The sequence below is a fragment of the Coregonus clupeaformis genome, chromosome 17 (genome assembly GCF_020615455.1).
Source record: "Coregonus clupeaformis isolate EN_2021a chromosome 17, ASM2061545v1, whole genome shotgun sequence".
In the NCBI taxonomy this organism is placed as follows: domain Eukaryota; kingdom Metazoa; phylum Chordata; class Actinopteri; order Salmoniformes; family Salmonidae; genus Coregonus; species Coregonus clupeaformis.
Window position 1 is genome coordinate 818,041 of NC_059208.1, and position 22,304 is coordinate 840,344.

Sequence of the window (22,304 nt, forward strand, 5' to 3'; positions counted from 1 at the left end):
TCTCCCCACTCCCACACAGTGTAAACAGTAGCGTTAGTGTTAGGCTAAGAGCTAACCAGGTCTCCCCACTCCCACACAATGTAAACAGTAGCGTTAGTGATAGGCTAAGAGCTAACCAGGTCTCCCCACTCCCACACATTGTAAGCAATAGTAGTAGTGACAGGCTAAGAGTTATCCAGGTCTCCCCACTCCCACACAGTATAAATCAGTGACCTGACTCTCTCATTGACTCTGAACAGCAGAAATACACTGAGGAACACAACACTGTATATACACATAAATTATAATCAAACATACACATGCATGATGAATGACACACACACATACAGGCACACACACAGATACTTTAGATGGTCAGTCTCACCGTTATCCATCCACACACTCATCCTCTCCTCTCTCCAGCATCTAATAGCAGCAGTATTGGTATTCACAACACCCACACACAGACTGCTCAGGATTTGGAGCCAAGCACAGGGATCCCTCGTAAAAGCCCAAGCACACACACACACACACCCTGGTACACACACCGGTACACACACACACACCGGTACACATACACACTCCGTACACATACACACACACATACACACACACACACACACCGGTACACATACATACACACACCGGTACACATACAAACACACACCGGTACACATACAAACACCGGTACACACACATACACCGGTACACATACACACACTGGTACACTTACACACACACACCGGTACACATTCACACATTCAGCTGGTTCCCTCACACACACCTACTCAAATACAAAACCTACTCATGTCTGTAGGATTTGCCCCCTAAAGAGGCCGAGACTGAACAAGACATGGAACAAGGGATGGAAAGAGGAGCGGAGAGGAGTGTTCATCTCTCACTCAGAGGGGTGGTGAGGAGGAGGAAGAGGAGGAGGAGGAAGATAGACGAAGAGCAGAGGATGAAGAAGTATTGCCTTATCATACAAGACAACTGATCCACTAATACTGAGAGAAAGACAAACTGGAGGGGAAGGTGGGACGTAAGGAGTCATTTGAGGGAGAGAGGGGGGAGTTGAAGCAGGTGAGAGGGGAAGGTGAGGACATAAGGAGTCATTTGAGGGAGAGAGAGGGGGGAGTTGAAACAGATGAGAGGGGAAAGTGAAGGACGTAAGGAGTCATTTGAGGGAGAGAGAGGGGGGAGTTGAAACAGGTGAGAGGGGAAGGTGAGGATGTAAGGAGTCATTTGAGGGAGAGAGAGGGGGGAGTTGAAGCAGGTGAGAGGGGAAGGTGAGGACGTAAGGAGTCATTTGAGGAAGAGAGGGGGGAGTTGAAGCAGGTGAGAGGGGAAGGTGAAGACGTAAGGAGTCATTTGAGGGAGAGAGAGGGGGGAGTTGAAACAGGTGAGAGAGGGAGGGAGAGAGAGAGAGAGATGGGAGTGAAGGAGAAAACAGCAGTGAGAGAGTGCCAGTATAGAGTGATCGATCGGACAGAAATAGACAGCCAGACCGGACCAGAGAAAGATAGACAGAGAGAGAGAAAAAGTGAGAGAAAGAAAGATAGAAAGAGAGACTGAGCAATCTGAGCAATGCCAGATTGAAAGGAAGCAGACAGACTGAGACGACAACCAGACAGAATGAGTGACAAGGCGTGTAGGACTCATGCACGCACACATCTGACAGTCGTCGTCGTCCCCCACCCCGGCCTCTCTCCCCAGTCCAAGCCTGACTCTGTCTGATAAAAGCCCTCTATGGTAGCAAGGTCATAATTCACTAAGCCATATCCCAATTTCCCCATAATTACCCTCGTTAGCCACACACACACACACGCTCCCTGTTTCTCTGATTTGTGTCATTACTGAGATGACTGTGGCTGAAAGGTTTCAGACTCGGCCAGTTAATGACGGCTTTAATGGATAAAGTCTATTAAAACTCTATCTCTCTCTCTCTCAATTCAATTCAATTTAAGGGCTTTCTTGGCATGGGAAACATATGTTAACATTGCCAAAGCAAACGAAGTAGATAGTAAACAAAAGTGAATTAAACAATAAATATTAACAGTAAACATTACACTCAGAAGTTCCAAAAGAATAAAGACATTTCAAATGTCATATTATGTATATACAGTGTTGTAACAATGTGCAAATAGTTAAAGTACTCTCTCTCTCTCGCTCTTTCTCTCTCTCTCTCAATTTAATTTTCACATGCATTGAATACAACAAGTGTAGACTTTACTGTGAAATGCTTACTTACCAGCCCTTTCCGCACAATGCAGTTTAAAAACCTTTTTTTACATTTACATTTACATTTGAGTCATTTAGCAGACGCTCTTATCCAGAGCGACATACACTTAGTGAATGCATACATGTATTATTATTAATTTTTTCATACTGGCCCCCCGTGGGAAACGAACCAACATCCCTGCCGGCCAAACCCTCCCCTACCTTACAATAAAATAACAATAACGAGGCAATATACAGGCTATATACACCTTCTCTCCCTCTTGATTGTTTCTCTGCATGTTATGAATTTCTGTAGAAGTACCAAGACAATTGCTTTTTGTAGCTCTCTTCCAAACAATAGTGTGTTGTCCTGGACCATATGTCTGTCTGTAGGTTGTTTTTCTGTCTGTCTGTCTGCTGGTTGTTTTTCTGTCTGTCTGTCTGTCTGTCTGTAGATTGTTTTTCTGTTAGGTATAGCTGAGAACCAGTACAAAACTAAAACAAATGTGTTACTTTCTACTGTTTGAGCAAAAATAATTAAGTATCTTTGTCAACATCCCTCATCCCACCCTGGTAGTGCTGTGTTCATGTCGAAATCACTTAAATCTTATTCTGGGTCTCACACACACATGCAAGCAGGGACACACACACACGCGTATGCACGCACACACACACAGTTTGACATCAGCAGTCTACTATGTTCAGTCATTGTATCCAAGTTGGTGAATCATAATATGTTGTCAACAGTGATTATTAACAGTAGACCAATCCCCTGTGTTGTGATTCAGCTCAGCATATGGACTCAAACTGCTGCTATGCTACAATCCCTTAGCTACGTCACACATACACACACACGCACGCACAAACACACACGCACGCACGAACGCATGCACACACACACATACACATGCACGCACAAAAGCATGCGCACACGCACACACACACACAGGCACAAACGCACACACACACGCACACAAACAAACCATATGCGCATATGGATGTGTGTGAGTGTGTCTGTGTGTTTGTGAAACTGCTGACAGTCAACATTATTACTCCCTCCCTGTCAGAGAGAGGGAGAGAGGAGGAGAGAATTAAGGGCCAAAGTGCAATACACACACACAGACACACACACACACACAATCACACAGACACACACAGTGATTAGAAACTGTTTGTAAACATCCCTACCCTGTTATTAGCATCTGATTATTCCCCTGTTGGAGTGGAGACACAAGCTGAGAGAAGCCCTGTGTGTTCATTCCTGACTGTTTCCCTCAGTCTTTCACAGTGGCATTGAAGATTTAAACACACACATTCCTCTGAATTACAACCCAAACAACTTGCTATTCTTGAAAAGGTCCTTTCCGACCAAGCCAAAGGGGCTGAAAACATGATTTCAGTCCAAACTAACAGAGATGAGAGCTGCCATCTGATTCAAGACCAAAGCCCGTCAGAATCTGATTTCACATGGCTGCACCATGCCTTAACAGGCAATTTCCACGGTAACGCCTCTGATTAGCCAATCACATCAGAGAGAACGTGTTTGAGGAAATGATAGGACCAATCAGAGAGTGTGGTGCCCAGGAGTGGGGCAGGATGATGTACACACACTTCAGATGAAGGAGTGTGTTTGTGTGAGCTTTTGAAACACACACACAGACACATACATATGTTTAGGAGGCCCACCGGGGGACCGGTTTAAAGTCTAACACAAAGGGGATAGGTTATTATAACACTATCACACTCCACTATCTGACCATAGAGGAACTGAGAGGAGGAGAGATGGAGAGGAAAAATAATTGAAGAGAAAACATTATTCTGAAAGGATAACTTTTTGCTGAGAGACTGTGGCCTTCCCAATGGAGGAGAGAGAGAGAGAGAGAGAGAGCAGAACTTCTTTCTTCTCCTCTTATCATGTGTATCAGACAACACCAATTTATCAACTCTCCCTACCAAACAATATCCGTCCGCTAAGACAAAAAAAACAAGTCTTCTAACACACACACACACACACGTCTGCTATCTGTGATGACTAGTTCTCATTATGCAGAAATAACTCATCCATCCATTTACCCTATTGTCACTAATTAATGAAGTCCCTACACACACACACACACACACACACACCATACTCCTCATCACTAAGAACACACACAAGCTTATTAACCAAACACCTCATTCCTGTGCCTGCATGGCTCAATAACGATTACCGGGACTTCGTAGAAGGCGATGTGTTTGTATGTTCATTTGTGTGTGTGTGTGCGTGCGTGTGGCTATAGGTGCCAAGATGGCAGCTTAAACAGACGGTGGCAGTGCAGCGCTCTATGATTAACGACTAGTCCACACACATCTCATTGTGATAGAGAGGGAGAAATATTCCCTTCTGTGAGCAGATTCAGAAATGGTAATGGTGTTGTCCTAAGTAGGCCTGGCAGACTGATAGGTTTGTGTTGCTGTCAGGGGACTGGATGATCAGTCGACTAAATCCTCTAACCACACACACCGATGCGTACACCACACATACGTGCGCACACACACACACACTCTGAACCTGCACAGCAAATTGGCCAGCGTAGATTTTTCAGTGTAACATTTCTAGTGTTGATTCAGGAGTTATATTCACTCTTTAAGAGTGAAATTAACACTCAGAGGTGTAAAATAACTCAGTGTTGGTGTTAACAACCACTGACCAGAATTATTGTTTTGGACGGTGGAGAGTAAAACAGTTCCATCAAAATCACACCCATCATTATCATATTTCCCAGCATGCTGTACCGCAGGTTGATTTTTTAGGATTGTTTTTAATATCTGGTGTTTTTGCATGTACATTGATTGATTGATTGATTAATGTCATTCTACACAACGATAAATTGTGTAGCATAACATTTTCCTAAACTAATCCAATCAGTTAGTTTGATTTATTGCACCTGTTATTGAAATGGTTGTTCCGGTTTAAATGGTTTAGGTAGTCTTTTTTTATCCAATTTCCTAACCCTAACAGTCATTCTGAATGAAAATTCCAACTGTTGGATATCCTAACTCTGGCTGGATTCCAATAGAAATTACACATCACTTTGCAAGCCAGCATAACGTGACTTGCACCCCTGATGTGGCCTGTAAACCAGGAATCTCCTAACACCACTGTGTCAGGGTAAAACTAGGGCATCAAAGCAAGGCCTTGATTCACCTACAATTGAAGTCGGAAGTTTACATACACTTTCAACCACTCCACAAATGTCTTGTTAACAAACTATAGTTTTGACAAGTCGGTTAGGAGATCTACTTTGTGCATGACACAAGTAATTTTTCCAACAATTGTTTACAGACAGATTATTTCACTTATAATTCACTGTATCACAATTCCAGTGGGTCAGAAGTTTACATACACTAAGTTGACTGTGCCTTTAAAAAGCTTGGAAAATTCCAGAGAAGCTTCTGATAGGCTAATTGACATCATTTGAGTCAATTGGAGGTGTACCTATGGGTGTATTTCAAGGCCTACCTTCAAACTCAGTGCCTCTTTGCTTGACATCATGGGAAAATCAAAAGAAATCAGCCAAGACCTCAGAAAAACTGTTGTAGACCTCCACAAGTCTGGTTCATCCTTGGGAGCAATTTCCAAATGCCTGAAGGTACCACGTTCATCTGTACAAACAATAGTACGCAAGTATAAACACCATGGGACCACGCAGCCGTCATACCGCTCAGGAAGGAGTGTGTTCTGTCTCCTAGAGATGAACGTACTTTGGTGCGAAAAGTGCAAATCAACCCCAGAACAACAGCAAAGGACCTTGTGAAGATGCTGGAGGAAACAGGTACAAAATTATCTATATCCACAGTAAAACAAGTCTTATATCGACATAACCTGAAAGGCCGCTCAGCAAGTAAGAAGCCACTGCTCCAAAACTGCCATAAAAAAGCCAGACTACGGTTTGCAACTGCACATGGGGACAAAGATCGTACTTTTTGGAGAAATGTCCTCTGGTCTGATGAAACAAACATAGAACTGTTTGGCCATAATGACCATCGTTATATTTGGAGGAATAGGGGGGATCCTTGCAAGCCGAAGAACGCCATCCCAACCGTGAAGCACGGGGGTGGCAGCATCATGCTGTGGGGGTGCTTTGCTACAGGAGGGACTGGTGCACTTCACAAAATAGATGGCATCATGAGGAAGGAAAATGATGTGGATATTTTGAAGCAATATCTCAAGACATCAGTCATGAAGTTAAAGCTTGGTCGTAAATGGGTCTTCCAAATGGACAATCACCCTAAGCAAACTTCCAAAGTTGTGGCAAAATGGCTTAAGGATAACAAAGTCAAGGTATTGGAGTGGCCATCACAAAGCCCTGACCTCAATCCTATAGAACATTTGTGGGCAGAACTGAAAACGCGTGTGCGTGCAAGGAGGCCTACAAAGCTGACTCAGTTACACCAGCTCTTTCAGGAGGAATGGGCCAAAATTCACCCAACTTATTGTGGGAAGCTTGTGGAAGGCTACCCGAAACGTTTGACCCAAGTTAAACAATTTAAAGGCAATGCTACCAAATAATAATTGAGTGTATGTAAACTTCTGACCCACTGGGAATGTGATGAAAGAAATAAAAGCTGAAATAAATCATTCTCTCTACTATTATTCTGACATTTCACATTCTTAAAATAAAGTGGTGATCCTAACTGACCTAAGACAGGGAATTTTTACTAGGATTAAATGTCAGGAATTGTGGAAAAACTGAGTTTAAATGTATTTGGCTAAGGAGTACGTAAACGTCAGAATTCAACTGTATGTATTAATTTGGTGAAAGTCACAGGCATTTAAAAGAAAAGAATTCAACAACCATGTCTCTTTCCCTAACAAATGCAGTCATGGATGGTAACTCTACAATTCACTCGAAAACAGTTAGAACAACATCCAAAATGACTTACTGTAACAGTGTTTTTGTTTAACACTAATAGGAGTTAAATCTAGATCAACACTAATGTTAAACAGAAAATAACACAGTGTTAATTACCCCATAGTGTTAAATGTATTTATACCATGGCATTGTTGAATACTCCTTTCTGATTGGCTTGAAGGGCATTCTAGAGCGTGCATTATTTCCCTATAACGCATGGTATATTTGCACAATATAATTCAATGGCTATAATTCATTTTTACATGTTTTCTTTGAGCTGCTTTTAAAAGCAAAAGTCGAAATGAAAACAGTATTGGTATTGTTGAATTAGATTTTCATAATAGCAAGTTAGGACTGATGGTTTGGTTAGCTAAACTAGCAAGTTGTTTGGTTACCATGGCAACTACTGTAGCTATCTAGTAAACTTGCTAGCTACTTCAGTGGATGTTGAACACATTTCTACCGGCAAATGAACACATTTCTGTTGTCAAATCTGTTAAATTATAGCCATGGTATAAAAAGGATAATAAACTCGGGGCTCTAGCATCCTCTGGAAAAGAATGCAACTCCGCTAGCGCGTCGTGGAACACATCTTTCATGTCGTTCATTATTTTTCAGAGAACGCATAACCCCTCGTTGATGATCCCTTATGTAACACTGGCAAGTGTAATGCAGAGTTTATTTGTTACACTACGGAGTGTTACATTAAAACTCAAAATGTAATACTATAATCAGAGTACTTTTTACACTCTGTAGAGTGGGACCATATGTACTCTGATATAGTGTTAAAATTAACTTGATTTAACACTGCAACATTCTTCTCTCTCTCGCTCTCTCTCTCTCGCTCTCAATTCAATTCAAAGGGCTTTATTGGCATGGGAAACATTTGCATATAGCCTGAGTGAATATCAAAGACTCTACATTGATCCTCCTCCTCACCCAACCACACACACACACCCACACACACCGTACCTGCCGTTTACAGGGAGCCTTTGTAGGAATGATCACTTGTTTATTCCCGGTCACTGACATATGGAGCTCCTCACACACACACACTACCTCACACACTCCGGACAGACACACTACCTCACACACTCCGGACAGACACACTACCTCACACACTCCGGACAGACACACTACCTCACACACTCCGGACAGACACACTACCTCACACACTCCGGACAGACACACTACCTCACACACTCCGGACAGACACACTACCTCATACACTCCGGACAGACACACTACCTCACACACTCCGGACAGACACACTACCTCATACACTCCGGACAGACACACTACCTCACACACTCCGGACAGACACACTACCTCACACACTCCCGGACAGACACACTACCTCACACACTCCGGACAGACACACTACCTCACACACTCCCGGACAGACACACTACCTCACACACTCCCGGACAGACACACTACCTCACACACTCCGGACAGACACACTACCTCATACACTCCGGACAGACACACTACCTCATACACTCCGGACAGACACACTACCTCACACACTCCGGACAGACACACTACCTCACACACTCCGGACAGACACACTACCTCATACACTCCAGACAGACACACTACCTCATACACTCCAGACAGACACACTACCTCACACACTCCGGACAGACACACTACCTCACACACTCCAGACAGACACACTACCTCACACACTCCGGACAGACACACTACCTCACACACTCCGGACAGACACACTACCTCACACACTCCGGACAGACACACTACCTCACACACTCCGGACAGACACACTACCTCACACACTCCGGACAGACACACTACCTCATACACTCCGGACAGACACACTACCTCACACACTCCAGACAGACACACTACCTAATACACTCCGGACAGACACACTGCATATATCATGCATTTAATCAGCAACATGTTGTAACTTAACATCTATTTATTTCACATGCACGTGCACACACACACAAACACACACACCCGGCCCAGTGGTAGTTAATGTCCAGGTGGTGGGGGATAGTAGGTGATTTAACAGACCGGTGGCTTTGTTTTTGTTTCAGTCACCTGTCGTCAAGCAGGGACATCTGTAATACACACACACACGCACACACACACACACACACCCTCACACACAAGCACACACACAGCGCCTACAACATTCACAAGAATCCTCCAAACATTTTACAATATTTTAATTGGGTCTTCGACCATGTACCGGCTTTATCGATGATGCTCAACTCAAAGTTTTAAAATAAGAAAAGTTATGTTCTGGAGCTGGCTGTATTGGTCCAAGTGAATTTGTTCCTGCATTTCAAGCAGCAGAGGTCAGAAAGGGACATATTATCACATAGCCAGGTCCACTGCGAAATTCAACGTCCGTCCAGGTCCCCAGGACGTCGGAAGAGGACTTCAAAACCACCACTAGGGACTACATTGAGCGCCATTACCAACAAGTTGGCTTGGTTTTGCGAGGGCGATCTCCGGCTCAGTGGATCACGTGTACAATCCCACAGCTAGGCACTAGTTTAATTATTATAATTGTTTTACCCTATTCCAAACCTTAACCCTTAACTTAACCATTCGGAGTTAATGCCTAAACTTAACATTCTAAATATGACGTTTATGGTCAAACATGGTATTCTGCAGTGAGACTGTGAGAGCTTGTTGCATCACAACCCTTCTTCCAGCTATAAGACAGCCCTATTACAGGTTTATACCAGGGTAACTCTCTCTCTCAGACTGATTCTGCCCTAACTAGGCCAAGAGGCAGAGGTAACGCAGTGTGTGTGTGTGTGCATGCATGTGTGTGAGAGAGAGGCAGCTAGAGGGAGGTCCACTGAGATACAGTGTTCTTTAATTAACCACACTCCTCAACAAAAGACACACACACTGCCATGGCTGACTGTCCGCAGAGGCTGTATATGTGTGTGTGAGTATGTGTGCGTAGGTAGGTAAAACCGGGATGAGCTGGGAGTCACAGCGCTCTGCTCCACTCCAGAACAGTAGTCAGGTTAGAGTTCAGACATTACCAGACAGCTCAGATACACCCTGGCTTTACTGAAATAAAATAGTCTGTCTCTGTCTGCCTTTCTACCTGTCTGCCTGTCTGTTTGTCTGTCTTCCTACCTGTCTGTCTTCCTACCTGTCTATCTGCCTGCCTGCCTACCTACCTGTCTGCCTACCTACCTGTCTGTCTGCCTACCTACCTGTCTGTCTGCCTACCTACCTGTCTGTCTGCCTGTCTGCCCGTCTATCTGTTTCTAAATGTTATACTTGAGTACTATTTAAACTAAGGGTAGGTAAACTTAGCGTGGGGTTGACTCGAGGACGTGCCGAGTCGCACATAAAATAAAACGTACTGACTCAATAAAGTAAGAGACATCATACTCAGACAACTTTATGTTCAACCAGCGTCTCTGAGAATTGCCAGCTCAAATTGCAACGCATTCAGAGAATTATGACTTATGTCAAATGTTTGATTATAAAGACAATATCTTCTAACTTTATGAACTCACCACCTTAGAAAGATTTTCAACAGTCTGAATTCACCACTTGCCTCATATATTTTTTACTGTGTATTGTAAAGTAAAAACGTACAGACCGAGAGTATTTCATCCTTGGCTGTGGCATCTCAGAGTGGTGTTTAAAGTGTTCTGTGGTATATGGCCTTAATAAGATGGGTATCAATAAGAGCCATGTCGTTGTGTGCCTGAGTGCTAGTCCAAAGAGCTCAGTTAGTAGTTACTGTGCTATAGAGATGTCGGAGGGCTGGGGTTAACGTTGTTTTAGCTTCGTTAGGGTATGGAATGATGCATAGGGTGTATGTGTATTTTTTTAATATTTTTTTTAGCGGGTAGATCAGCTTTAATATTGCAGATAGATTGTAACTTCCATCAATGTAATTGTCTGCATCACTTCCAATCCCCCATAAGTTTTTTTTCTTTTTTTCTCGCATATATATATATATATATATATATATATATATATACACACATTCATACATACACATACACGCATATACATAAATATATATATATATATATATATATATTTATGTATATGCGTGTATGTGTATGTATGAATGTGTATATATATATATATATATATATATATATATACATACATATCCTTTAAAAATATATTTCCCTTTATTACTTTCCAACCCCAAAATCCCTTCCCTAATTGGAGAAAACTAGTGAACAACAATGCTTAGGCCTCTACTTCATGCTTATACATACTATATACATTTTATGGAAACAGTCAATAATTATATTTTGTTTGTTTTTACTCCTGAACTCCCTCCGATCATTTTCATGATGTCCATCTGGTATGCTTCTATATGCCATATATTTCTAACTGTGCTCTTTCACAAAAGCTCACAATATATAACCTATATACTTATGTATGTGTTAAGACAGGGTTAGGAGAGGGGGAAGAGGAGAGGTGAGAACAGAGGACAAATACAGACAGACGTCAAAGAGAGAGGAAAGAAAAACTGAGGACTAGAGCAGGAAAAAGACCTAAGAGAAAAAGTGTGAGAGAGAAAGAAAGAGAGAGAGCAAGAGAGAGAGAGAGGGAGGGGGAGGCAGAGAGGGGGGAGAGAGAGATTGAATAGTGACACAGCTTGAACACAATGAGGTCAGGGTGAAGAAGTGTTCCTAATTGAACCAGATAAAAGAGAAGACAGAGAGGTCCTCACAGACCAATGAAAGGAACAGAGACAGAGAGGAGTAGAGCAAGAGAGGAGTGGAGGAAGAGAGGGGTGGAGGAAGAGAGGAGTGAAGGTAGAGAGGGGTGGAGGAAGAGAGGGGTGGAGGAGACAGAAATAATGTAGATCATTTGTAACGGACGGAGGGAGCGAAGAACTTGCATGGATATGGAGACCAAGCGAAAGGAGAAAGAGAGAGCGAGAAGATGGAGTGATGGTGTGACGTGTGTGTCTGTGAAAAGGGGTAATACACACATTGAGCTGATCAGTGAGGTGTGTAGTGGGATAGAGAGAGGAGCTGTGACATGGCAAATACCTCCTGGAAAACTGAGAGACTCTAAAGGTTCCGTTCTGCAAGGCTCGGGCCAGGTAGCGATGGAGTGGGAACAGTCAGAGCAGGGCTTGAATCGGAGACCCTGGGTTACAGGGCAAGTATTCTGCCATAAAGGTCCAGACCTCTTGGCAGAGGGTGTAGTGCGCTCACATGCAAGGAGACTAACCCAACATAGACCAGGGGGTGATACAGTGGATTGATTCATCAGTGTAGCTTATATGCATAGTTTTAAAACAGAACGTGTGGCTTAGTTAGAATTGGACTCTTTGGTTCATTTTCCAAATACAGGTGTCCTATGAGAGGAACATCGGTATGCACACACACACACACACACACACACACACACACACACACACACACAAACACACAAACACACTCTCATCAGTGTGTATGCACACACAGGCACACACAAACACACTCACTCTTCTTTGTAAATTAATCTGACAGAAACTATGGTTATGTACATGGGCATCCCTAAAACCGTATCGTGACATAAGAGACCAGTAAAACACACACACAAACACGCATACACATAGCCTACACACACACAACCGCAGTAGTGAGACGTGAAGAGAGAGGGTCTTACTGTATATTGGAGCTGTTCCAATGCACCGCGTGCCTGTTGGCACACACCTGGTACAAGTTTGCCCAGGTGAGAGTTAGCACACAGAGAGACAGCGTTGCAAGACCCATGCTCTCCGAATCTCTCTTTCTCCTCCGTCCTTCCCTCTCTTCTCTCTCTCTCTCTCCTTCGTTTCCTCGCGTTCGGTCCCTTCACCCCACGAAATGCGGCATCCCGGATTTGATGGTTTAAAAAACTAGAAAAAAATACTTCAGTTGAGAGGGGGAAATACAGTAGTGTACGGAATAGGGTTGCGTTCCTTAGCGTACTGGGGAAGTATTGTAAAACTCGAATTCCATTGTGATGCGAGGTCCCCCTCCCCCCTACCGCGAGCCTGCGCCCCCCAAAATCACAGTCTGAAAACGGGGATTTGTTGCTGCTTCTCTGCCAGACGGGTTCCCTACAAAATAGCTGTTTCTGGTGCTTTCATACCGAGGAGGTCCTCTCCTAGAGCGGGGAATGAGAGGTGAGAGGTCCGGCTTTCGACCACAGGAGAGCAGTCTTTCTTCTAGATAGAAGCCGGGTCCTTAGCTGTCCGCTGGCCGTTCGAAAAGGGGGGTACAGCGGAGGATGGGCTGCGCTAGTTGGATGAAAACAGCGCTAACAAAAGGAGAAAGAAACGGAGTCCATTCACATTTACAGCGTGCATCGCCTACGCACCGTTCTTAGTCGGAAATGTTTAGTTTACATTAGAAAAAACGTTAATTATTCTTCTGGCGTAGATCCCTACCTGATGCGCATTTGAAAAATCCGTAATTGATGAAGAATAATGCTTTTTTTCCCTCTAGCAACTAGTTTCAAACAATTCAATCAACGAGTTTCTTTATTTTCTAGTGTCTGTCCATCCATCCTGTGATGCTGGCAATCATGAATACTCATTCCTCCCTCGTTCTCGCTCTTTCCCTCCTCTCTCCTCGCTCTCTCTCTATTTGGTAGGCAGCGCTCGTCCAGTCACTAACTCCACCCACAGCAAATTACAAACGCGTGCCTTCAGTGGACTCGTGTCTCATTCCTTCATTTGAACCCATGTCGTCTTCACATCACTTGTCTATCAGAGATCTGCCAGGAGAGTTTTGTTAAAGCTGTTTATATTCCTCCTAAAAAGACAGACAGCCACCACTTGAAACCTGCCTCAGCTACACTAGATATACAAAAGTATGTGGACACCCCTTCAAATTAGTGGATTCGGCTATTTCAGCCACACCAGTTGCTGACAGGTGTTTAAAATCGAACACACAGCCATGCGATCTCTATAGACAAATATTGACAGTAGAATGGCGTTACTGAAGAGCTCAGTGACTTTCAAACAAGGATCTTTACTGGTGGTCCCGAAGCCAAAATACAAAATAACGGACTTATCACGATAAAAGAAAGTCGGCGCAAATAAGTCTCCAAAAACCGGCTGACAGCCAAAATACAAAATACTACCTACGACTGAAACAAATAACGAAACAGTCCAGGATCCGGTCCACAGTAAAAGCCGTCTGTCCTCCGACGAGGTGCAGCGGGGGAACAGGACGAGGAGGGGGAGCCTACGGTTGGCCTGATGTTGAGACCTGACGCTTAAGCGCCGCCCGTACTTGCCTCCAGGTGCGGCGACAGCGACTGATGTGGGCCTGGACCAACGGGACCGCCGCCTCCTCCTCTTGCTCGGGGAATAGGGGGGGTTGGTACCCGTATTGGCACTGGAAGGGGGACCGGCCGGTGGACAAACAGAGAAGGGTGTTGTCGGCATACTCCGCCCACGCCAGTCGCTGACTCCACGTAGCTTGGTTGCTGGAGGCGTAGCACCTCAGCACCCTCTCCAGATCCTGGTTGACGCGCTCCGTCTGCCCGTTCGACTGGGGATGGAAGCCGGAAGACAAGCTGACGGAGGCGCCAAGGAAGGTGGCAAACACCTTCCAGAACCTGGAGGCGAACTGAGGGCCCCGATCCGACACCACATCTTGGGAAGGCCGTGGACCCGGAAAACGTGCTGCACCACCAACTTAGCCGTCTCCCAGGCCGAAGGGAGTTTGGGAAGGGGAATGAAGTGGGCAGCCTTCGAGAACCGGTCCACAACGACCAGGATGACTGTGTATCCATCAGAGGGGGGTAGGGCGGTAATGAAATCGAGAGAGATGTGGGACCAGGGACGCTTGGGGATAGGCAGGGGTCGGAGCAGCCCTGCCATCGGGCCCTGTTTCTACCTCATTTTGTGGGCAGTGTGCACATAGCCTGTCTTCTCTTGAGAGCCAGGTCTGCCTATGGCAGCCTCTCTCAATAGCAAGGCTATGCTCACTGAGTCTGTACATAGTTAAAGCTTTCCTTAATTTTGGGTCAGTCACAGGGGTCAGGTATTCTGCCACTGTGTACTCTCTCTTTAGGGCCAAATAGCATTCTAGTTTGCTCAGTTTTTTTGTTAATTCTTTCCAATGTGTCAAGTAATTCTCTTTTTGTTTTCTCATGATTTGGTTGGGTCTAATTGTGTTGCTGTCCTGAGGCTCTGTTTGTGTTTGTGAAGAGAGCCCCAGGACCAGCTTGCTTAGGGGACTCTTATCCAGGTTCATCTCTCTGTAGGTGATGGCTTTGTTATGGAGGGGGGCGGCAGGTAGCTTAGTGGTTAAGAGCGTAGTGCCAGTAACCGAAAGGTCGCTGGTTCTAATCCCCGAGCCGACTAGGTGAAAAAATCTGTCGATGTGCCCTTGAGCAAGGCACTTAACCCTAATTGCTCCTGTAAGTCGCTCTGGATAAGAGCGTCTGCTAAATGACAAAAAAAAAAAAAAGGTTTGGGAATCACTTCCTTTTAGGTGGTTGTAGAATTTAATGACTATTTTCTGCATTTTGATAATTAGCGGGTATCTGCCTAATGCTGCTCTGCATACATTATTTGGTGTTTTACGTTGTACTTTTCTATAATATTTGTGGTCCTCTGTAGCTCAATTGGTAGAGCATGGCGCTTGTAACGCCAGGGTAGTGGGTTCGATCCCCGGGACCACCCATACGTAAAAATGTATGCGCACATGACTGTAAGTCGCTTTGGATAAAAGCGTCTGCTAAATGGCATATTATTATTATTATTACACAGAGGATGTTTTTGTAGAATTCTGCGTGCAGAGTCTCAATTTGGTGTTTTTCCCATTTTCTGAATTCTTGGTTGGTGAGCGCTCCCCAGACCTCACAATCATAAAGGGCAATGGGTTCTATAACTGATTCAAGTATTTTTAGCCAGATCCTAAATGGTATGTCAAATTTTATGTTCCTTTTGATGACGTAGAAGGCCCTTCTTGCCTTGTCTCTCAGATCATTCACAGATTTGTGGAAGTTACCTGTGGCACTGATGTTTAGGTATATTTCTTTGTGTGCTCTAAGGCAACGGTGTCTAGAAGGAATTTGTATTTGTGGTCCTGGCAACTGGATCTTTTTTGGAACACCATTATTTTAGTCTTACTGAGATTTACTGTCAGGGCCCAGGTCTGACAGAATCTGTGCAGAAGATCTAGGTGCTGCTGTAGACCCTCCTTGGTTGGGGACAGAAGCACCAGATCATCAGCAAACAGTAGACATTTGATTTCAGATTGTGGTAGGGTGACGCCGGGTGCTGCAGACTGTTCTAGTGCCCTCGCCAATACATTGATATATATTGAAGAGCGTGGGGCTCAAGCTGCATCCCTGTCTCACCCCACGGCCCTGTGAAAAGAAATGTGTGTTTTTTGTAGATTTTAACTACACACTTGTTGTTTGTGTACATGGATGTCGTATGTTTTTCCCCCAACACCGCTTTTCATCAATTTGTATAGCAGACCCTCTCTCACTTTCTCTGGCATCTCTCTCTGACTCCCTGACATCATACAGATACTGAGTTAGGGTACCCTACCCATCAAACATCACCTTATCGTGTGTGTGTGTGTTAGATTCATCTTGACAGAGAGAGGGATGGTGAAAGGGAGAGAGATGGAGGTAGGAAGGGAGGGAGAGAGAGAGATGGAAGATGGGAGAAATATTGCAACAGTTTTCCTCTCGTCTGCTGGGAATGAGTTGGTTAAGAAGAAGTCAAAATGATTTATTGGTAGAAAAAGGAGGGAAATAGAGAGAAGGAGAAAGAGAGAGATGAGATGTCATTGGGGAATCCCTCTGTCTTTTCTCTTCCTCCTTTCGCTTTCATGAGCTGTCTATTCCTCTCTCCCTCTCTCTTCCACCTGCCTCACCCTCCCATCTGTTTCAACCACAAACTTTTAGAATATATATTTTCTCTCTCTCTCTCTCTCTCACGCACGCACGCACGCACGCACGCACGCACGCACGCACGCACGCACACACACACACACACACACACACACACACACACACACACACACACACACACACACACACACACACACACACACACACACACACACACACACACACACACACACACACACACACACACACACACACACACACACACACACACACACACACCCAACATTACATTTGAGTCATTTAGCAGACACTCTTATCCAGACCGATTTACAGTTAGTGCATTCATCTTAAGGTAGCTAGGTAAGAAGAGCAACAGTCACAACCTCTCTCTCTCTCTCTCTCTCTCTCTGTCTATTTCTGTAGGTCTTTTGTTAGCTCTGTCTCTCGTGATCTACCTGTCGTCTCTTCATGTTCCTCTGCTCTGCTCTCCATCCTTCTGTTATACAGGCCATGCAAACTTTAATGAGCACTCGTCTCTTCCCCCCTCTCTGTCTCATTCCGTCTATCACAATACAGCCTGTCAGAGGACAGAGATGGTGATATGAACCAGTATGGAAGTTTGTCTGGCTGTTTAAATGGAAAAGATACTCCATTAAAATCGTGTTATCCTGGGTTCTGTAGAGTGCGGTACGAGAACAGGGTTACTGCAGATATAGTTCGCATTAAAATTATACTTATCCCAAAGTGCAAGAACTCAATTCAATTTGAAAAGCTAATGTCCACCAGAGGAGAGAGTTATGCTCCGTTGTGAATATCATGCATTCTACTTCCCGTCTTTTCCATTGGCTTTTTATAACTGCCTCTGACAAGGTTTGTGTTTGGGCAAAGGCTCCTGTCAATTGTTATAAGGCAGATTGTAGTTGTAGCCGCAGGTCCCAGTGCTATTGGATTAGTGCGTTATATTGTGGTTATGATGAGGAATGACCATGAGGCTGCCTGTATTGTAGCAAAAGCTGTGACACCCAGGCCCTTATGACATTTCAGACCTGGAGCCAGCCAACAGCACATCTGTCACACGCTCCTTCCCCCGTCCTCAAATCCAATCTGGGCTCTTTCTCCTCTCTCAGAGCTTTTTCTCACAGTGCTCAATTTGACATGAGACAGCCGGATCACACGGCCCAGCATCAGTCTCCTGCCACTGAGTCAACAATGGATTACACACAAACACAAACACACGCATTGCACACACACACACGCACACACACAGACACACACACACACAATCTCAGGTAACACAACCAATATACAGTATTGTCACCTCAGGGCACTAGGTCTGTCTGTCACTCAGTTTGTAGTTTTTATATGCTAATGCCATCACTAGGATTGTAAACTGAAACAGTCTTATTTTCTCTCTCTCCCTCCCTTTCTCTCTCCCTCTCGCCCTCCCTCTCTCTCCCTTTCTCTCTCCCTCTCGCCCTCCCTCTCCCTCCCTTTCTCTCTCCCTCTCGCCCTCCCTCTCTCTCCCTTTCTCCCTTCCTCTCTCTATCTGCCTGGCTGTGCAGTGTTATGTTAGTAAACTGTACTGACACTCCTCCCTCCCTCTCTCTCCCTTTCTTCCTCCCTGCCAGTGTTTCTTTCCCTCCCTCCCTCCTTCTCTCTCTCACCTGACTGACTGACACAAATTTTAATCTCTCTGTTTACCTTTCACTGCTGTGCCTAAAACAACACTGGCTAAGGCGAAGAACGAGAAGGAGAGAGGGAGCGAGGGAGAGACCGAGCGGAATGACAGGCAGAGGAAGAGGTGGTGCAGAGGTGCTAGCACTACTAAGATCAGATGGGAAAGGGGAATGCAAAAACCAAAGAGGTGTAAAGAGAGAACAAGGCTTTCTCTGTTTTGGGGGATGAGAAATCCACAGGGGAGAGAGGGAGAGGAGGAAAGGAGGGAATAAGGGAGGAGAAGAGCCGATAGTTCTGAACAGTCATGCAAACTTAATCGTCACTTTACTAAGGGAGACAGGGAAGGAGGGAGGGAGGGAGGGAGACAGGGAGGGAGGGAGGGAGAGGGAAAGGGAAAAGGAAAAGAGAGAGCTAGAGAGAAAAAGGAAGAGAGTGAGATGAGGCACAGAACATTAGGAGCGCAATGAGATAGAGAGAGGGAGCGATGGAGAGGAAGATTTATAGAAGAGTAGGGAGAGGAAGAGAACAGAAAGAGTGATGTGTAGAGAGGAGATTTTTTAAGGAGACGGGAAGTATGGTGGGAGTGAAGGAGGAGGGCGTGGAGAGAGAGAGAGCTCAGAATAGATACACTCTCAACAGCATGAAATATTGAACGAGGGAGACTGAAAACAAGTGAGGTAGAGGAGAATGGAGGGACTGATGAAGACAAATACAATCGTTTTGTTTGTGTGTGTCTGTGTCTGTGTGTGTGTGCATATGTGCTTGTGTGAGTGTGTGTGTGTGTGTTGGGGAGGAGGCACACACATACACACACGTGCACACACAAACTCAATGTTGCTTTGAGTTTAAATAACTGTTAAATGTGCAGGAGATGGTGGGGAATGGTGGTGTTGAAAATATCACACTGCAGAATATGTTTCATCATCCCTCTTTACACTTCTCTCTCTCTCTCCTTCTCTCCTTTGATCTTTCGCTTCTCACTGATCTTCACCCATTCTCAGTCAAATATGTAGGCTGTTTTTGGCAGGTTTGAGGAAAATTACCATGCAGAAATGCTTTGGTTCATTTACTCTACAACAAAAGTCAATATATATATATAACTGAGTACGAGCAAAGGTCTAGGATACTAACAACATTTTATTTAATCTAACTAAATATTTTAAATGGCTTCAACTCTTATATTTCAGAATAATATCTGAGATCATGTGATTTCAATAGACTATTCAATAAAAATACCAAAGTTAATCATGCATAATTCATTAAGCTGAATTAATGACAGATGGGAAAGGGATTCCTGGTTTAAAGGTCATTATTGCTCATGTTTTCTCCAGAGATGACAACAATGTTTCCCTTTGAACTTTTCCCTCTGAAATACTTAATACTGAATCACCAACCTTTACACATGTTGTTGCACAGAATGACTTTATGACTGTTAACTAAGCCTCTCTCTCTCTCTCTCTCACTCTCTCTCTCTCTCTCTCTCGCTCTCTCTCTCTCTCTTTCTCTGAAGATGAGATTCCTTCCATTGTTTCTCTCAGGAGGGTAACAGTTTCACACACATGGTGATGTGTGTTTGGAGTTTTGTGGGGAGATACACAACATAAAGTGTCTTCAAAGGGAGTTGGGCCACCACGAGCCGCCAGAACAGCTTCTATGTGCCTTGGCATAGATTCTACAAGTGGAATTCTATTGGTAGGATGCAACACCATTATTCCACGAGAAATTCCATAATTTGGTGTTTTCTTGATGGTGGTGGAAATGTTGTCTCAGGCACCGTTTCAGAATCTCCCATAAGTGTTCAATTGGGTTGAGATCTGGTGACTGAGACACACACACACACACACAAACACACATACACACTTAAAACCCCCTAGGCTCCTTTGAGACCCCTCTTTCAAAGTCAATGAGATCTCTTCTTCTAGCTATGGTAGCCAAAATAATGGGCGACTGGGTATTTTTTATAAATGACCCTAAGCATGACGGGATGTTAATTGCTTAATTAACTCAGGAACCACACCTGTATGGAAGCACCTGCTTTCATTTACTCAAGTGTTTCCTTTCCTTTGGCACCTACCTGTATATTTATAGTATATATTTTTTGTTTGTTTTTGTCATATTTCTTGTTGAGCTCATCACTGCATCCACAGGGATGGTTAGTGCAGCACAGAGCAGAACATGTTAATCTCTCTGACAAAGCAGGGATCTGGGATCGATTGAAAATGCCTGGGCTGCATCGAACAAGCACTCTCCATTCACTCATGTGACACGCATACACAAATGCGTGCGCGCGCACACACCGAGTGAGCCTTCTCCATTCACTTACACTGCATTTATTTTATTGTACCAAAGGTCTGACATAAATCAGATAGACAGAGCAGAGCATCTGGGCGGGAAGGAGGAGGAGAGGATGGAGGGAGGAGTAATAACCTTTGCACTGGGCTGGGGGAGGATGGAACCAACATAATAACTAATTCATTCACTCAGAGAGAGAGGGAGGGAGAGGGAGAGGGAGAGGGAGAGGGAGAGGGAGAGGGAGAGGGAGAGGGAGAGGGAGAGGGAGAGAGAGAGAGGGAGATAGAGAGAGATGGAGAGATGGAGAGGTGGAGAGGGAGAGTGTATGTTTTGCTGCATACGTAATTGTTACAAATAATTTGACTGGGCTTTAGTACTACATTAGATAGACTGTATGTATGACTGGTGTTTAGTACTACATTAGATAGACTGTATGTATGACTGGTCTTTAGTACTAGAGTAGGTAGACTGTATATTTCACTAGGCTTTAGGGTTACAGTAGGTAGACTGTATGTTTGACTGATCTTTAGTGCTACAGTAGGTAGACTGTATGTTTGACTGGTCTTTGGTACTACAGTAGGTAGACTGTATGTTTGACTAGGCTTTAGGGTTACAGTAGGTAGACCGTATGTTTGACTGGTCTTTAGGGTTATAGTAGGTAGACTGTATGTTTGACTGGTCTTTAGTACTACAGTAGGTATACTGTATGTTTGACTGGTCTTTAGGGTTATAGTAGGTATACTGTATGTTTGACTGGTCTTTAGGGTTATAGTAGGTAGACTGTATGTTTGACTGGTCTTTAGTACTACAGTAGCTAGACTGTATGGTTGACTGGTCTTTAGTACTACAGTAGGTACACTGTATGTTTGACTGGTCTTTAGGGTTACAGTAGGTAGACTGTATGTTTGACTGGTTTTTAGGGTTACAGTAGGTAGAATGTATGGTTGACTGGTCTTTAGTACTACAGTAGGTAGACTGTATGGTTGACTGGTCTTTAGTACTACAGTAGGTAGACTGTGTGTTTGACTGATCTTTGGTACTACAGTAGGTGGACTGTATGTTTGACTAGGCTTTAGGGTTACAGTAGATAGACCATATGTTTGACTGATCTTTAGGGTTATAGTAGGTAGACTGTATGTTTGACTGGTCTTTAGTACTACAGTAGGTATACTGTATGTTTGACTGGTCTTTAAGGTTATAGTAGGTATACTGTATGTTTGACTGGTCTTTAGGGTTATAGTAGGTAGACTGTATGTTTGACTGGTCTTTAGTACTACAGTAGCTAGACTGTATGGTTGACTGGTCTTTAGTACTACAGTAGGTACACTGTATGTTTGACTGGTCTTTAGGGTTACAGTAGGTTGACTGTATGTTTGACTGGTCTTTAGGGTTACAGTAGGTAGAATG

The 22,304-nt window shown here is 44.2% G+C and overlaps 1 protein-coding gene across 2 annotated transcripts in view; it reads right to left on the reverse strand.

Annotated features, from left to right (window-relative positions):
• The window catches only part of LOC121543198 (ephrin-A3), a 58,785-nt gene extending 45,110 nt beyond the window's left edge, over nt 1-13,675 (reverse strand). The window contains exons 1-2 of one of the 2 annotated variants that reach the window (XM_041852914.2): nt 13,495-13,675; nt 12,729-13,364 (exon numbers count right to left, since the gene is read on the reverse strand). In XM_041852914.2, coding sequence (XP_041708848.1) covers nt 12,729-12,835 — 107 coding nt within the window. In that variant the 5' untranslated portion in view covers nt 12,836-13,364; nt 13,495-13,675. Of the gene's footprint in view, nt 1-12,728 lie in introns of both variants that reach the window. The other variant, XM_041852913.2, reaches the window with a different exon arrangement.
• Nucleotides 13,676-22,304: the final 8,629 nt, after the last annotated feature.